This window comes from Centropristis striata, chromosome 5, assembly GCF_030273125.1.
Source record: "Centropristis striata isolate RG_2023a ecotype Rhode Island chromosome 5, C.striata_1.0, whole genome shotgun sequence".
In the NCBI taxonomy this organism is placed as follows: Eukaryota; Metazoa; Chordata; class Actinopteri; order Perciformes; family Serranidae; genus Centropristis; species Centropristis striata.
This window is the reverse complement of record NC_081521.1, coordinates 7,696,780-7,711,579: the sequence shown is the minus strand read 5'-3', so window position 1 is coordinate 7,711,579 and position 14,800 is coordinate 7,696,780. Positions and strand designations below refer to the sequence as shown.

Genomic DNA, 14,800 nt, shown 5'->3' with positions numbered 1-14,800 from the left:
ATAAGTTTATATACTACATTACTATTTGCAGGGCCGGCTCTAGCCCATTTGGTGCTCTAGGCAAGATCCATTTGTGTTGAACAGCTCCGCTTGCTGTTTCATGGAGGGTGGAACCCCCGTTTTTGTTTGCCCATGCTGCCAACCAGGCTATATAATCAATTTCAACCTAGCTAGCAAGCTAAAACAAATGAAATGTCTTCACACAAAACAGAATTTAAAAAAAGATTGGGACTTCTTCTCCTCCTCCTCTTTTCTTCTCTTTCGATACTGCGCACCGGAGAGCTTTGACGGTCGTTTCATCTTGTGAGATTTATAAAAACATAACGTGTCTGTCACTTGACGTGACCTGACCTCTGTGATAGCGGTCTGACCGTCTAAAGGGGGGCAAGGCAACGACCACACGTCACGTGACTCAGCACCACAAGTGAGAAAAATGTCATTGTTTATCTGTTTCTTTATTTTGTTAATATTTATTATTTTCGAGACAAAACACGAAGAGAGGGCGACAATGGGCATCAATATATATATATATATATATATATATATATTTTTCTTCCTTGAGGGTGACTGGCGGCGCCCCTCCAGCAGATGGCGCTCTAGGCGAGTATGTGTTATACATACATATATATAAATATTATTGTTGTTATATAACTGAATATAATAAATTAACATAGGGAGACGAGGTGGGATTTAATAAGCTTTGGCTTCTTCCCACAAATAAGAACACAAATAAGTGTTGAGTCTTGTTTCATTTTGTGTTGTTGTCTTGTATTTATTGTTGTTCATTTGTTTTTAATTGTTCATCTTTTACTTTGTGTTCAAATAAATTCTCAATCAATCAAAACATATTTGTATTTATTTATTTATTTATTTATTTTCACCATAAGAAAAGACAATAACAAAAAACAGAAATGAAAAAAGAATAGTAGCCTATATGGGCTTATAAAAAGCACCTCTCCAAGAAATATAAACAAATTCAAAAATAAATCAACAACAACAATGAGAGAAAGTAACAACAAATTACAACAAAAAAGAAAATAATACAAGTGCCATTTTATAGCACACACACAAAAAAAGTCAGAAATAAAAACATGGATGTGTATAAACGTAAAATAATTGTGTATGAGTGTATGAGATATGAAAAATTTGGTAGAGGAAACCTGGTTAATATTGTTATCCCCAATAGTGATCTTAGCACTGGATTTAAAATATATATTTTTTTATTTTTTTCTGTTAATATATAAAATTATTATTATTATTTTTTTTACATTTAATGTTAACTTATTTATCTGGAACCATTCAGCCAATTTAATAATGCCAGAATTTGCTGGTATGCAAGTGACTGTGAGTCAAAATCAAATTAGTATCATCAGCAAAAAGTGTAGCATAATGGAAGAAACAGTTGCAAAGATCATTAATGTGTCACTGAGGGACACCATATGTTAAATAAAAGTCCTATGAAATATTCTATTTAATTAAAAGTGATCAAAATGGACTTAAAGCTTCAAAAGTAAAATTCCTCATAATGCACTGCAAAAACCAACTGACAAGAAATTAGGAATAAATAACTAGAATTAAGCAAATAAATGCTCGAAACAAGTAAAAATTAGCGAGAAATACTTGAAACGAGCATGTTTAGGTGGTAGAAAATGCTTTTGAAATAACATTCAAACTACATGCAACTAAAACTCTCAATTGGAACCAATATTTTAGGTAAAAACTCAACATATTCAGTTGAACAGCTTGAAAAGCATGAAAAAGCTCACAATGTCAATTGAGTTTGTTTTGTCCAAGCAACAGTCCAAACCACAACATTGTTACAATTATTACTTAACTATTAAAAGGGGAAGCAGCTAATCTTCCCATTTGTGAAGCTTGAAAATGACTTAAACCTTCAAAATAGTTTATAGTTATTATCTGTCAATCAATTGTTTTTATTGTTAGATGCAGTAGTTTATGTGTTTTTTTTCTCAAAAATCTTAATTTGTAATCTATCTATACAACCCAAATCAATGAGGCCTGCATAGTGAAATGATGATTTCGAGAGAAAAAAAACCCTCAATAAAAGTAATGTTAACATTTTAGAATCAACTATGGACCTCCTACAAAAAGATTTTATGGATGAAAACTCAAGAGCACGTGTGTTTACATTCCACTGCTTCTCATAGGAATTTTAATATCCCAGCAGATAAAGCTTTCCACTTAGGCACAGCATTGTCACTGTAACTCTAGCATCATGTAAGACTGTCATTGATTTCCCATTAAGTCGTGTTTAATATGCACGCATACAATTAGACTCAAATTAAAGATGATGACACATCCCCCACATCTTCCTGAATGACTCACTCAGGAAGAGGTTTACTGGGTCAATTTTAAGCCTCAAACTAGAACTAAAAGGGACTAAATGTGTCTCATATTTAGGGGGTTAATAATATATGTATATCCACACATAGCAGAATACATTCAGATACAAATGTAGAAATGTATTAAATATGATTTAATATGATTTCACTTCAGAATACATTCTGAAGTGAAAGAACACAGATGTTTTTTTTTCTGTTGCATAATAAGAATGTTTGTTTTAGTTTAATTTTTTCACATATGAGATTACATAAACCTGCTGTCGTGTATCAAAGCAGGTTCCTTTTCCCTTTTCTCTGTTATATTATATTTGTTTATTTTAGATAGATAGATAGATAGATAGATAGATAGATAGATAGATAGATAGACTTTCGGGTAATTTTGTGTCTTTTTAATAATTTTGTGTCTTTTTTTGGTCATTTTGTGTCTTTTCTGGTTCATTTTGATACTGCCTCCAGCGGCCCCCAGGTAATTTGAGTTTGAGACCCCTGCTGTAAATAATCACTGTGAAATCTACAGTTATTTACTGTATTATTCACTGTTCATCACTGTGTTTAATTTTTACAGTATAGTAAAGAAACCAGTACTGTAAATAAAAATACAGTAGTTCTACTGTAAATAATAATTGCAGTAAGTTAATTGTTAATTGCTGCCAATAAGTTACTGTAAAAATCACAATAAATTATTAACAGTGTAGATCGATAGACTTTATTAATCTCAGAGGGGAAATTGGCAATTTAGGACTGGGGCTGTGTGAGAATCAGCCATTATTTGTTTATTATTGGTCAAATTACTTAATTTACGCAGTTAGGTTAGGTCATATATTAGGTCATATAGCACTATGTTAAATCAGAGTGTCTCAGGGTCTTAGACAAAACCTAAACTAACTCGAGCAGGGGTCTCAAACTCGCGGCCCGCGGGTCAATTATGGCCCTCGTGACGATATTTTGTGGCCCCCACCTTGATATGAAAGTTTAATGTGAGTTTAATATGAATGGCACTTTACCGTGTTGTGTGTGGAAGGTCCCTTTAATTACTTTTTTTTGGTAATTTTGTATCTTTTTTTGGTAATTTTGTATCTTTTTTTGGTAATTTTGTGTCTTTTTTAATATTTTTGTGTCTTTTTAATAATGTTGTGTCTTTTATAGTCATTTTGTGTCTTTTTTGGTCATTTTGTGTCTTTTTTAAAGTAATTTAGTGTTTTTTCAGTCATTTTGTGTCTTTTTTTGTAATTTTGTGTTGTTTTTTTAAAAGTAATTTTGTGTCTTTTTCTGGTCATTTTGATACTGCCTCCAGCGGCCCCCAGGTAATTTGAGTTTGAGACCCCTGAACTAGAGTAAAGCTCACCTTTATAAAGGAAGCCCTCTGCTGGACAGAAAAGAGAATGACAGTAAATAAACACAGGCATCCATTTAGGGTCCATCATAAAAATGGCCATATCATTTAATATCATTGATTTATATATTTGTTCAGTCTTTTTTGTTGAAATAAAAACCTGTAGCTTTAATAGTTTATACCATAAAAAAATCAATGAACATTTTTTTTATCAACCTACTTATTGAAAGTGGTTTTACTTGAGGAAAACTGGATGTCATATGGCCTATATTTGTGATTTTCAGACATTTTTCAGACATAAATGCTCAATTTATGTGGTCCCAGCTTCTCAAATGTAAGTACTTTCTGTTTTTCTTTCTGTTTTTAAACTTGAACTTCTTTTAAAGTTACACACACACTTTAATTAGCTGGAAAATGCATCATCACATAACTTAAAACATGGCTGACATGATGAAAAGTTGACATTTTAGAGGTAACTGGTTCTCACAGGACAACAAAGCTACAAAGATCCAAACACTGCAGTAACTACATTTTTGGTCAAAATTGAATTATAACTAAATATGAACCCCTTGATGTCTGTTTTATCTTGTAACAAAGTTTAGATTTCAATTTTGCTTTATTTCAGAGGAATCATTTTTATAAAAAACACAAAATCCAACTCAAAACCAAAGCAGTAATTGCACTAACCACCGTTTGCTTTGGATATATATACTAATTTAAACATAAAAATAATAGATATTACAAGTTTATTTGAAAGGGAAATGATTATCTAGATAGTGATGAAGTAAAAAAGTGAGATAATATTATATTAAGACTAAAATATAACATAACTTTATGATATTAAGTCTAAAATACACAAATCTTTGAATAGAGCTGATAAACAGTTTTGAATACACTGATAACAAAATCAATTTGAAAATGTTAATTCACTGAAAACAAAATATAAAATCTGAAAGAAGACAACAACATTGTTGTTACTGCACTCTGTTTTTGCATTACTATTAGAACCTTTTACAGCAAAACCAGAGTGCAGTTACTACGTTTTTGGGGTCAAAGGTCAAATAAATCATCATGATTTTTGAGCGTTAATATTACATCATCAATACATGTAAAAATAAGTGTTATGTCACTTACCTACATATAACCCATTTGGCTGGACAGTTAAAAAACCTTAAACTATTTTAAAGCAGTTTTTCTCAGTTTTTGCCTAGTTACTGCAGTTACAGTATACAACTCATTTACATACCCTGTATATAAAGGAGTTACAATTAACACATTAAACATTTACAGCATAAAAACACAGCATAAACATTAAGACAGCAGTAAAAATTAATACAAAAACATCATATATTAATAAAAAACTGACATGGAATTTTTTACTGCAAACTTACTAATTTCATATTGTAGATTTTGCTGATAATTCTTGCATGTTTTTACTTTAGTTTTGAATGCAGGAATGACAGACTTTTGCTCGGCTTATTTCACAATGTTGTATTGACACTGTTAAGTCTTAATACTTCATTCACCATGGGATTCTACTATTTCTTAGGCAATACATGTATTTAAAGTAATAAATAAATAAATAAATAAATAAATAAAACATACAAAAAACATTTAATTTATTTTTCTCTAATTATCGAATCATTTCATGTTTGCTTGTACATAAAATATTTCATATTGTTTGTTTCGCTTTTTGCAGTGAGATTTCAGATTGTGTGTGTGTGCGCGCTTTTGTGCGAAACATTGTTTTGGTTTGATGAAGAGGTTTTCAATTTCTTGCAAATATAATAAAATAAATAATTAAATAAATAGGTGCTTTCATATTTACTTATTTTGTGCATTATTAAACCTATCATAGACTTTATATTTAGACCCTGCTTTCACAGTACTACACCAAATATCCTGTTTTTAAAAAAAGGGTAAAATAAATGCTACATTCACTCATTCATTCATTAAAAAAATGCTTTATTTTCTATCTTGTATAATGAGTTATTTATTGTACTTATTCTAAACTTTATATTTAGACCCTGCTCTGACAGTACAACACTAAATATCCTGTTTTTAAAAAAGATGAAATAAAATGCATAATGAATTACAGTTTTTCTCAGTCGCTTTGGAGCATTTCTCACATCACTATTAACATTTGCACAACCTAGTTGATAACCTGCAAAAGCGTGTAACTTGTTCAAAATGCTGACACCAGTGTTTCTGAACAAGATAGTTAAATGCCTCTGTCATGTTTTCATTATGACAGTTTACTCTGTAAATGTTTTCCAATGCAAAAAGTCAGATCTTGGTGACATTACCTGAAAATGCTCCAGACAGCACTATATACTGTTTGCAGCCATTTGAAAACTACAGTAAAGTTACATTTTATTGTATTTAGTGAGGTAACTGAGTACAACACACTGAACATGTATGTTTCATATATTTACTGCATATGCTCTTTGCAAATCTAATTTGTTAACAGCATTGTGCAAAAGGAAGAAAACACCCTTATTCACAACAAACATAAAGTCCCTTTGGGTAGAGCTGTAACAGTGTGACAGTGTTGTAGAAATGGTCCACTCTATGTCCTGCTGGGGTCATATATGTTGTAAAGTGTTTATGGGTTTATGGATTCAGCTCTGAGTGATTGTAGAGAAGTGGCTTATCATTGGTTCAACTAATGCTTCACACAGCCCTTCTCATCAGTGAAAGCTGAGGTTCACCTGAGAGAAATTGTTCAATTTCAGACACATTTTCAGTAAAAAAAAAAAAAAAAAGATAAAAAAAAGCATAAAATTTGCTTGGCAGAATTTGACAACTAGTTCAACATTTTTTGTATGTAATGACTCAAGCAATGAAATGAGGATTATTAGTTTTATGTGGAATGACTATTCAGCATTCACAAGTATGAGCAATAAGACAGTAATAAGCACATAATGACGTTATAAAACAGCAGAGAGTTGTATGAAAGCACTTGATGCATGTCCAAAAGTATTTGTAAGGAATGAGAAACTGCTACTATGATGAGCACAAATGACTAAATGTTGTGGAGGTTGAACTAACTGTTGTGCAATGTGTTAATAGTGATGTGAGAAATGCACCAAAGCGACTGAGAAAAACTGTAAATAAAGGAAATATATGCTTTCAGTTGTACTTAGTGCTTTATTGTGCTTATTATAGAGCCTGCTCTGACAGTACTACACTAAATATCCTGTTTTTAAAAAAGGTTAAATACAATGCATAATGAATTAAATAAAGGAAATATTTGCTTTCAGTTGTACTTAGTGCTTTATTGTGCTTATTATAGAGCCTGCTCTGACAGCCTGACAACCTGGTTGAAACCCTATTACAGCTGTTGACCGCTGGGTGTCGCTGTGGAATTTAAACACGTTTTTCTCACTAGCGGCGCAGAAACGTCGCACTCTCTGATTGGCTGCTGGTCGCCGGGGTCAAACACTATTGCGCATGCGCTGATGGCCTTTTTTCGGTTGGAGACTGAAATCTGTCTGATCAGCGGAGCGCACATTCCCTTAATACCATCTAATATCTCACAGGACTTTCTTCCCCTAGTCTGTGCTCGGAGCCTACATCTAGCTTCAAGTGTCGTCGGGTTTGGACTCTAACTTTTCGACGTCTGTGGCAGAAGGAAACGGCAAAGAATGACGAGCAATTCAAAGCGGAAAGAAGAAAGTCAGCAGCTGAATGGAGGAGTAAAGCAGCCCACATGGAGCAAAGCCTTCAACAGCACCGCAGTCTGGGAGGAGAAGGTCAGTCTAGTTGCCCTTTTAAAATGTATCCCTGTCGGTTTATTGTCCATGTTGGCTGCCTTAAAGTTCTCAATGCACCTAATTAGTTGTCAGGTGTTCATAGAGACGGCTACCCGGAGTAGCTGCCATGCTAAGGATTAATGTGCTTTAGCTGGTTAGCTGTCATATCCAAATAAATACCTTTTAATTGACTTGGTTCAAAAACAAACTTGGAAGTCGACGACATTAAATGATACAGAGAGCAAGTCAATAAAATGCCTTTTTAAATAGTCAATTATATTTTCTCACACCTAAACAGTTTGCTTTTAAGTTACCTACAACTGTTTTTACGGGAAAAAAAAAACAGCAACTGTGGTTGCCAGAACTTTACCGTAATAAATACAGTAGAACTTTTTTTTTTTTTTTTTTTTAAATATTACGGTAAAAAAAGATATTAGCACTGATTTCACGTTTTTTCCATCAAAAGAAACGCTGTTCTGCCATATAATTGACAAGAAAATACTAAAATACTTTATAAATGAAAACGCACAAATTAAAGATTATACCATTAAATATTATAGTTTATTTTTGTTAGAGATATGGTGTTAAGTACATTTAACAGTTAAAAAAGTATTTTTTTAAAAAGATAAATGCAAAAATTACAGCGATGGCTTGTGTTTGTGTATATATACACAATAGACACATAGATATATATACACAGTATATTTTTGTTACAAACACGATGCCAGTGTATTGTACAATGGAGTAATGTATTTAAAAAAAATAACTGTAAAAAAATGAGTTTTGGCTGATGTATACATTTACAGTGTTTCATTGTTACTGAAACTGAATTAACCCATTTATCATTTTACGGTCTTTTACTGTCATGGTTTAGCAGTTTTTCACCATAAAATCTACAGACTTTTTTTTTTTTTTACAGTGTAGGGCTGCAACTATTTTTAAAAAATTTAATTTAAGTTATTGTTTTTGAAGTTGACTGGAAACAAAGATTGGAAGGAGGATGTGTTTGTGCAAATCAAAAATATATAAAAAAGTATTTTTTGCTGCCAAGATGTATCAACCTACAAATTGTATTCTACAGACTTAATAAATAAATCTTAATTTGGTACAGATAACAATAATGATGAAAAAAAGATCATATCATAATGGCACTATCAATCAAAAGAATCACATTGGATTTTCTTTTTTCAAAGTGTGCAACCCTAATCTAAACAAAGCTATAACCAACACTGCGTTGGTCACTACCATATGTAAAACCTGATAAACAGACGTTGATACAAGACTGGTGATACTCAGTCAAAACATTATACTATGTATTTCTGTTATGAACAGTTGCTGTTATGACCTGCATCAGGGCAAGATGTAGACATACTAGGGCTGGGCGATATGGACCAAAAGTCATATCCCGATATATTTAGGCTGAATATTGATATATATCCTGATATTTTTATCACAAAGTGAGAGCAAATGTTCAGTCAAAGTCAAATATGACATGTCACAAGCATTTTTATTGAAACCTTTTATTTAAGTGAACATAAATTCTGTATAACAACACGAGTACCTTTTATAAAAAAAAAAAAATAAAAAAAAATCAAAGCTCCATAAAGTGCACATTTAATTAAAAAATATCTTAAATAAAAATAGCCTATGAAATAAAATAGGCCAATCTTTTTTCTGAAATAAATATGTTTACAGTTGCAAGAAAAAGCATGTGAACCCTCTGGAATTACATGGTTTTCTGCATTAATTTGTCATAAAATGTGATCTGATCTGCATCACTTTGAATGTTTAATGGATGTGTTCAATAAAGACATGAAATATGATAATTGTTTGTGTGATATTAGGCAAGGCAAGTTTATTTGTATAGCACAACAACACAAGGTAATTCAAAGTGCTTTACATACACATTAAAAACAGCAAGGCACAATTGAAAACAGTAACAGTCAATTAAAACAGGGAAATAGAAATAAAAATAAAAATACATTAGGTTAAGCACGTTGTGTTTGTCTATACTTGCGACTTAGATGCAAATAAGATCACGTTTTATGACAAATGAATGCAGAAAACTAGGTAATATCAAAGGGTTCAAATACTTTTTTCTTGCAACTGTATATGAGAAAAGAATAACGAACATTACAAAATAACTAAATATGACAAACCCTAGTAAGGGCAGCATTTATGTAAAAAGAAAGAAAAAAATTTAACTATATAGATATATGCGCAATATGGTCTAATTCCATATCACATTAAAAAATATATTGATATGTCGCCCAGCCGTAAGACATACCATTTTACATCACACACACACAAACATGCACAGACTGTATAATACATTTCTTACTTAGGAAACTTCAGAAAAATAATATGAAATGATCAGGATGTTAAAGCCCCATACAGGCTTTACCTCCTTTCACTGAAAATATCTTTTCTTTAAGTCAAACTTCTGTATTTTCTTTTCCAGGACGAGTTTTTAGATGTGATTTACTGGCTTCGGCAAATAATTGCAGTAATCCTCGGTGTGATTTGGGGCGTTGCACCGTTGAAAGGATTCCTGGGAATAGCCATGTAAGTATTCTTTAGTCTGTCTCAACCTGACATCTTTTAACTGACCCTCTCTTCATTTACAACTTTGCCAAAGAAAAGACTGAAAAGTTACCATGTTGGTGTGTTTCCCTTCTTTAGATTCTGCATCATCAACGCTGGCGTCCTGTACGTGTACTTCAGCAGCTTTCAGCAGATCGATGAGGAAGAGTACGGTGGCACGTGGGAACTCACCAAAGAAGGCTTCATGACGTCTTTTGCTCTGTTTCTGGTAGGGATAATAATATTTATTGAATTAAATACTTTTAATAAAAATACTACTTTTGCCCAGTATGACATATTCAGTTATTTAAAAATAGAGGTTCACAATTGTTTCTCTGTGCTCTGAGTGGATGTTACAAATGAGTAATAGTTAATTCATCAGAATTTATCAGATACCGCTATGAAATTACTCCATCTACTAGTATGTATGTATTCGTATAGTGCAAGATTGTATTTTGCAGGTAATGCTAATGCCTCTTGCTAGTGTAACCTTAAATAACACAGAAACACTATCTTTCCGTCCGTATTATACTTAGCTGTCAGTTAATAAAGTTTTGTTTTTACTGTTTTTAATGGATCAAACTGATGCAGAAGAAAGGGCTTAAATCTCTGCTTAGCATGCTAATCGTGAGCTAGCACATTACGCAGTATGCTCCACTAAAAGTACATTAACGTCAACCTAATTAGCTGATATACTATACTGCATGTAAGTATCTCATATCACATGATTATGGGCATTACGCTAAGCAACATGAATGTCCTCCCTGAATTACATAGTAATGCAACATAAGAAGTGAATAAAGCTAAATCTCCGCTTAGCATGCTAATCGCGCTACAACAACGTCTGCAACTGCATAAAACACTTACTTTTCATAAGGTACCACACCATCCAGCACATACACATTGAACATTGATATTTGCTGGAAATTATTCGAATATTGTTGGAAAATCGAACCTTGTAGCGCACTTTAAAACTCCTAAAGATAGGTAGGCTAAATAGACTTCCAGATGAGATGAGTCAGGGTGTAAATCCAGAGTGAATTGTGTTACTGACCAGGTGTAGGCCTATCACACAATGGGGCGGAGCTCCACTAAAAGGCGTCCGATCTGAAACAGTACAATGCCGCAACACGTCCTACATAAATAATGATATAAAGCTTGATAAAATGGTGATTTAGTGTCTAATCTGTTGGTTTCTTTCCTCCTCACCAGGTGGTGTGGATAATCTTTTACACAGCTCTACATTTTGACTGAGAGGAATCCACAGGACACTAAATACGAACATTTCTGTTGAAGTAAATTGTCAAGACGGAGGGAGGAACTCCACGGCTCGAGGGGTGTCAACGCTCCTACATACAGTATGACTTTTCAGTGTGCAGTGCATCATGGGAGTTGTAGTTCGATTAACAAGATCCTGCAAGACCACCATGATGATCAAATAATGTACATCTGTCTGATTTGGGGGGAGGGGTTTCCTTTTTAAGGCACACTCCATTACACTTCCCACCTGTTTATAATACCTTCCTCACTTCATCATCATCATCATCATCATCATCATCATCATCTCTGATAAAACACTAACCAAAATGTTCAGCTGAGATTGGCTGCAGTTCTATTCGCGATTGGAAAAGTAGCTCGATGTAAAACTGAATAGGGATTCATTTAGTAGTTGTTGGTTTTCTCCAGGGCCTTTCTTCTGTTTTAGAAGAGTGACATCAATGCAGATTTTAGACTGTTAAGATAACAACCAGTTGTGTTTTCATCCTAGTTTACTGCTCACTTAAGTAACAGTGTTGTCATCTAGTTATTAGGGTTCAATCAGTCCGTATGTGTGAAGTGTAAAGTGTCCTTTTTTATTTAGGGACAAAACGCACCATATTGGATGTACAACACTACCAGTAAAGGATTGTTCATGTGGCTTCACTGTTAACTCACACCTTTTAAATTTCACTCCAAAATGATATGTTCACATATAACACTTTTTAGGAAAACAACTTGGTCTGACAAATTGTTATAATTAGCAAAAGAGTTGGTTAGAAAGCGGCATCACAGTAAATAGGTTGTCATTAACCCTTTGATGCACAACATATGGACACAACATGGGTCAAAAATGAATTCCCTATGTTATTTCAGTCTGGTTGTGTGTTTCTTTGCTCTATCTTTTGAAATCAATTTATTTTATGATTGAATAGTCCTTTGAATACCTTGTTTTTGATTACAGCAGATGATTATGTGAAAAAATGTTGATTTGTGCTAAACAAAAACAAGATATGTACTGAATACTTGGACTAATAAATGATAAAATACATTTATTCCAAAGATGTATAATAGAAACACTCAGCCACACATGAAATAACATTGAAAATGGATAAAAAGTGTAATTTTTGACCCATGTTGTGCATTAGAAGAGTAGTTTTATTCGAAAAAGTAAGAAATGAAAACAAAAAAATAGGATGTATGATGATCAAAAACAAGTTGATTGAGGAAAACCTGGAATACTGAATGATGAAATTAATTTATTGTGGAGATATAGAACATAAAAACTCAGTCGGGTCACTTTAGACCCATGTTGTGCATCAAAGGGTTAAAGATATGTGTCAGTGGTTTTAAGGGTGATGTCATCTGTTTTTGAGAAATATTGAGAGAGGACTTGGAGCTTCCATGTTTTTTTTTCGTGTGTGTGTTTTTTTTGCTCACTGGATACAAACATTGCAATTTGAATAAAGTTTGTCATTTGTTGTTTCTTCTAAAAAAGGATCTGGTGCCCAACAAATGTTAAAGGTTGCAGCCAACACAGCTGAAATCTCACTTGTGCTAATTTTAACATCAAAAACAAAATGCTGGCTGGCTGGTTGGTAAGATACACATATCAGCTGATATCCAATCCCGATGACAGTATCTGCCAGTAGTATCAATGCGCTGTTACTTCAGTCAGGAACTAATCACCATCTAATTTATCTGTCCATCCAAATGTCCTCAGAGCAAAGGGAGGAAACGTGCATGCCGTTTTCAGATGCAAATGTTCACAGATTTAACCTAAAAACGTGTCTGTGCACTGCCATGACTCGCTGTTCGTATATTTAGATGTCATTTATTAATGGCATTAGTTTTTGGAGGATAGAACTAATTTAAATTTATTATTTTCTTCTCACATGTAGCTTCCAGATCAAAGTCTTACCTGTTTTTGTTTTGAAATTAATTTAAACTTGTGTGTAAATTCTGTAAAATGTCCCTTTTTTTGTCAAATCCGCATTGTATTACACAGATTTATTTGTACTTATGTTATGTCTTGTTTGATGTAACATATTTCTCAGTATTTTATAGTGAAGAACTTTTGAAAACAGTTCTTACAAAGTTATTGTAATGATACTGTTATATTAGATACACAGCTGGTGTTTGAAAGGATTGTATTTTCTGATCAAATCTTTTGGGAATCATTAAACATGGGCTTTATTTGGCCTCCATTTTCAAAGAGATGGTATCTGTTTTTTATTGAAGTGTAGAAGTTTTGTGCATTTAATTATGCAGAAATTCAAAAGCATGTACTTCAAGTATCAAAAGTATTTGTACTGATTGGCCAGTTGGTCTTGAGTCGGTACTCTGTAAAAAATATTGGTAGAAATTACAGTAAAACACTGTCAAATTGCATCAGAAATAGGGCGTTAAATAAAGAATTGAATCTCACCATAGTAGACGCTTTTAATTACCGCAAAACAAGGAATAGTACAAAACTTAAAAACTGTAGGAAATTTTTTTTTCACCCTAAAAATAAAGGGACTAATTTAAACCGATCTTTTTTTGCAGTGTAGTTTCTGTTGTGTTGACATGAATATAATCCCTATTAACTAGCTCAACTTGAGATCACGTGCTGGCTTCTTTTTGTTGTTGAACTGGACAAAAGGGGCCAATGTTCAATATATTGGGGGTAGATATGAGTTCAGCGTGTGCAGGATGGTGATGCGTACACCAGAACAGACTGGGCAGAAATAAATTAGAAGAGCAGTCAGTTTTGTTGAATTGGCAATAAAAAAAAACATTACTAAAGAAATTTTGAGTGTGCTTGCCTCTGGACAGTGATTCTCACCCATAAATTATTAGGTTACAATTTGATCTGTTTTCAAAATGGAAAAGAGGAGGAAGTTATGAAAGATAATAAAGGAGTTGTTGGTGTGTGTGTTTGTCTGTGTGTGTGTGTGAGATAACAAGGAAAAAGTTGAAGCCACAAAAAAGAAGTCAAAATGAGAAAAAACTGCCGAAGTCACGAGAAAAAAGTCAAATTAACGAGAAAATAGTAGTCACGAGAATGAAAAGAGGAGGAAGTCATGTAAGATAATAAAGCAAGTGTTAGTGTGTCTGTGTGTGTGTTTGTGAGATAACGAGAAAAAAGTCAAAATCTAAAAAAAAAGCCGAAGCCACGAAAAAAGTCAAAATAATGAGAAAATAGTCAAAATAATGAAAAAAAGTCGAAGTCACGAGAATGAAATGAGGAAGTCAAGTAAGATAATAAAGCAAGTGTGTGTGTGTGTGTGTGTGTGTGTGTGTGTGTGTGTGTGTGAATGAGAGGCAAGAAGCCCCCTAAACTAAAACAATCTAAAACCCCAACTCATTCATGTGACTAGATTAACACGCTGTGCAGTGTTTGATTCACTTTTAGTTCCTTACAGATGGCGTGTTGGTGCAGGGGATGATGGCTGATCCTCTTTTGAAAAAATACAGGTATGTGATTATAATTAAGGTACTATATTGGAAGTTTTCACAGCAAATAT

General features: G+C 33.1%; 1 protein-coding gene across 1 annotated transcript; it reads left to right on the top strand.

Annotated features, from left to right (window-relative positions):
- Positions 1–7,166: 7,166 nt before the first annotated feature.
- Positions 7,167–13,510, top strand: rab5if (RAB5 interacting factor). Its single transcript, XM_059333976.1, has 4 exons — positions 7,167–7,451; positions 9,913–10,016; positions 10,134–10,263; positions 11,247–13,510. Exons 1-4 carry the CDS (start codon positions 7,344–7,346, stop codon positions 11,286–11,288), a joined length of 384 nt encoding a protein of 127 aa, XP_059189959.1. The 5' UTR covers positions 7,167–7,343; the 3' UTR covers positions 11,289–13,510.
- The last annotated feature ends 1,290 nt before the right edge of the window (positions 13,511–14,800 follow it).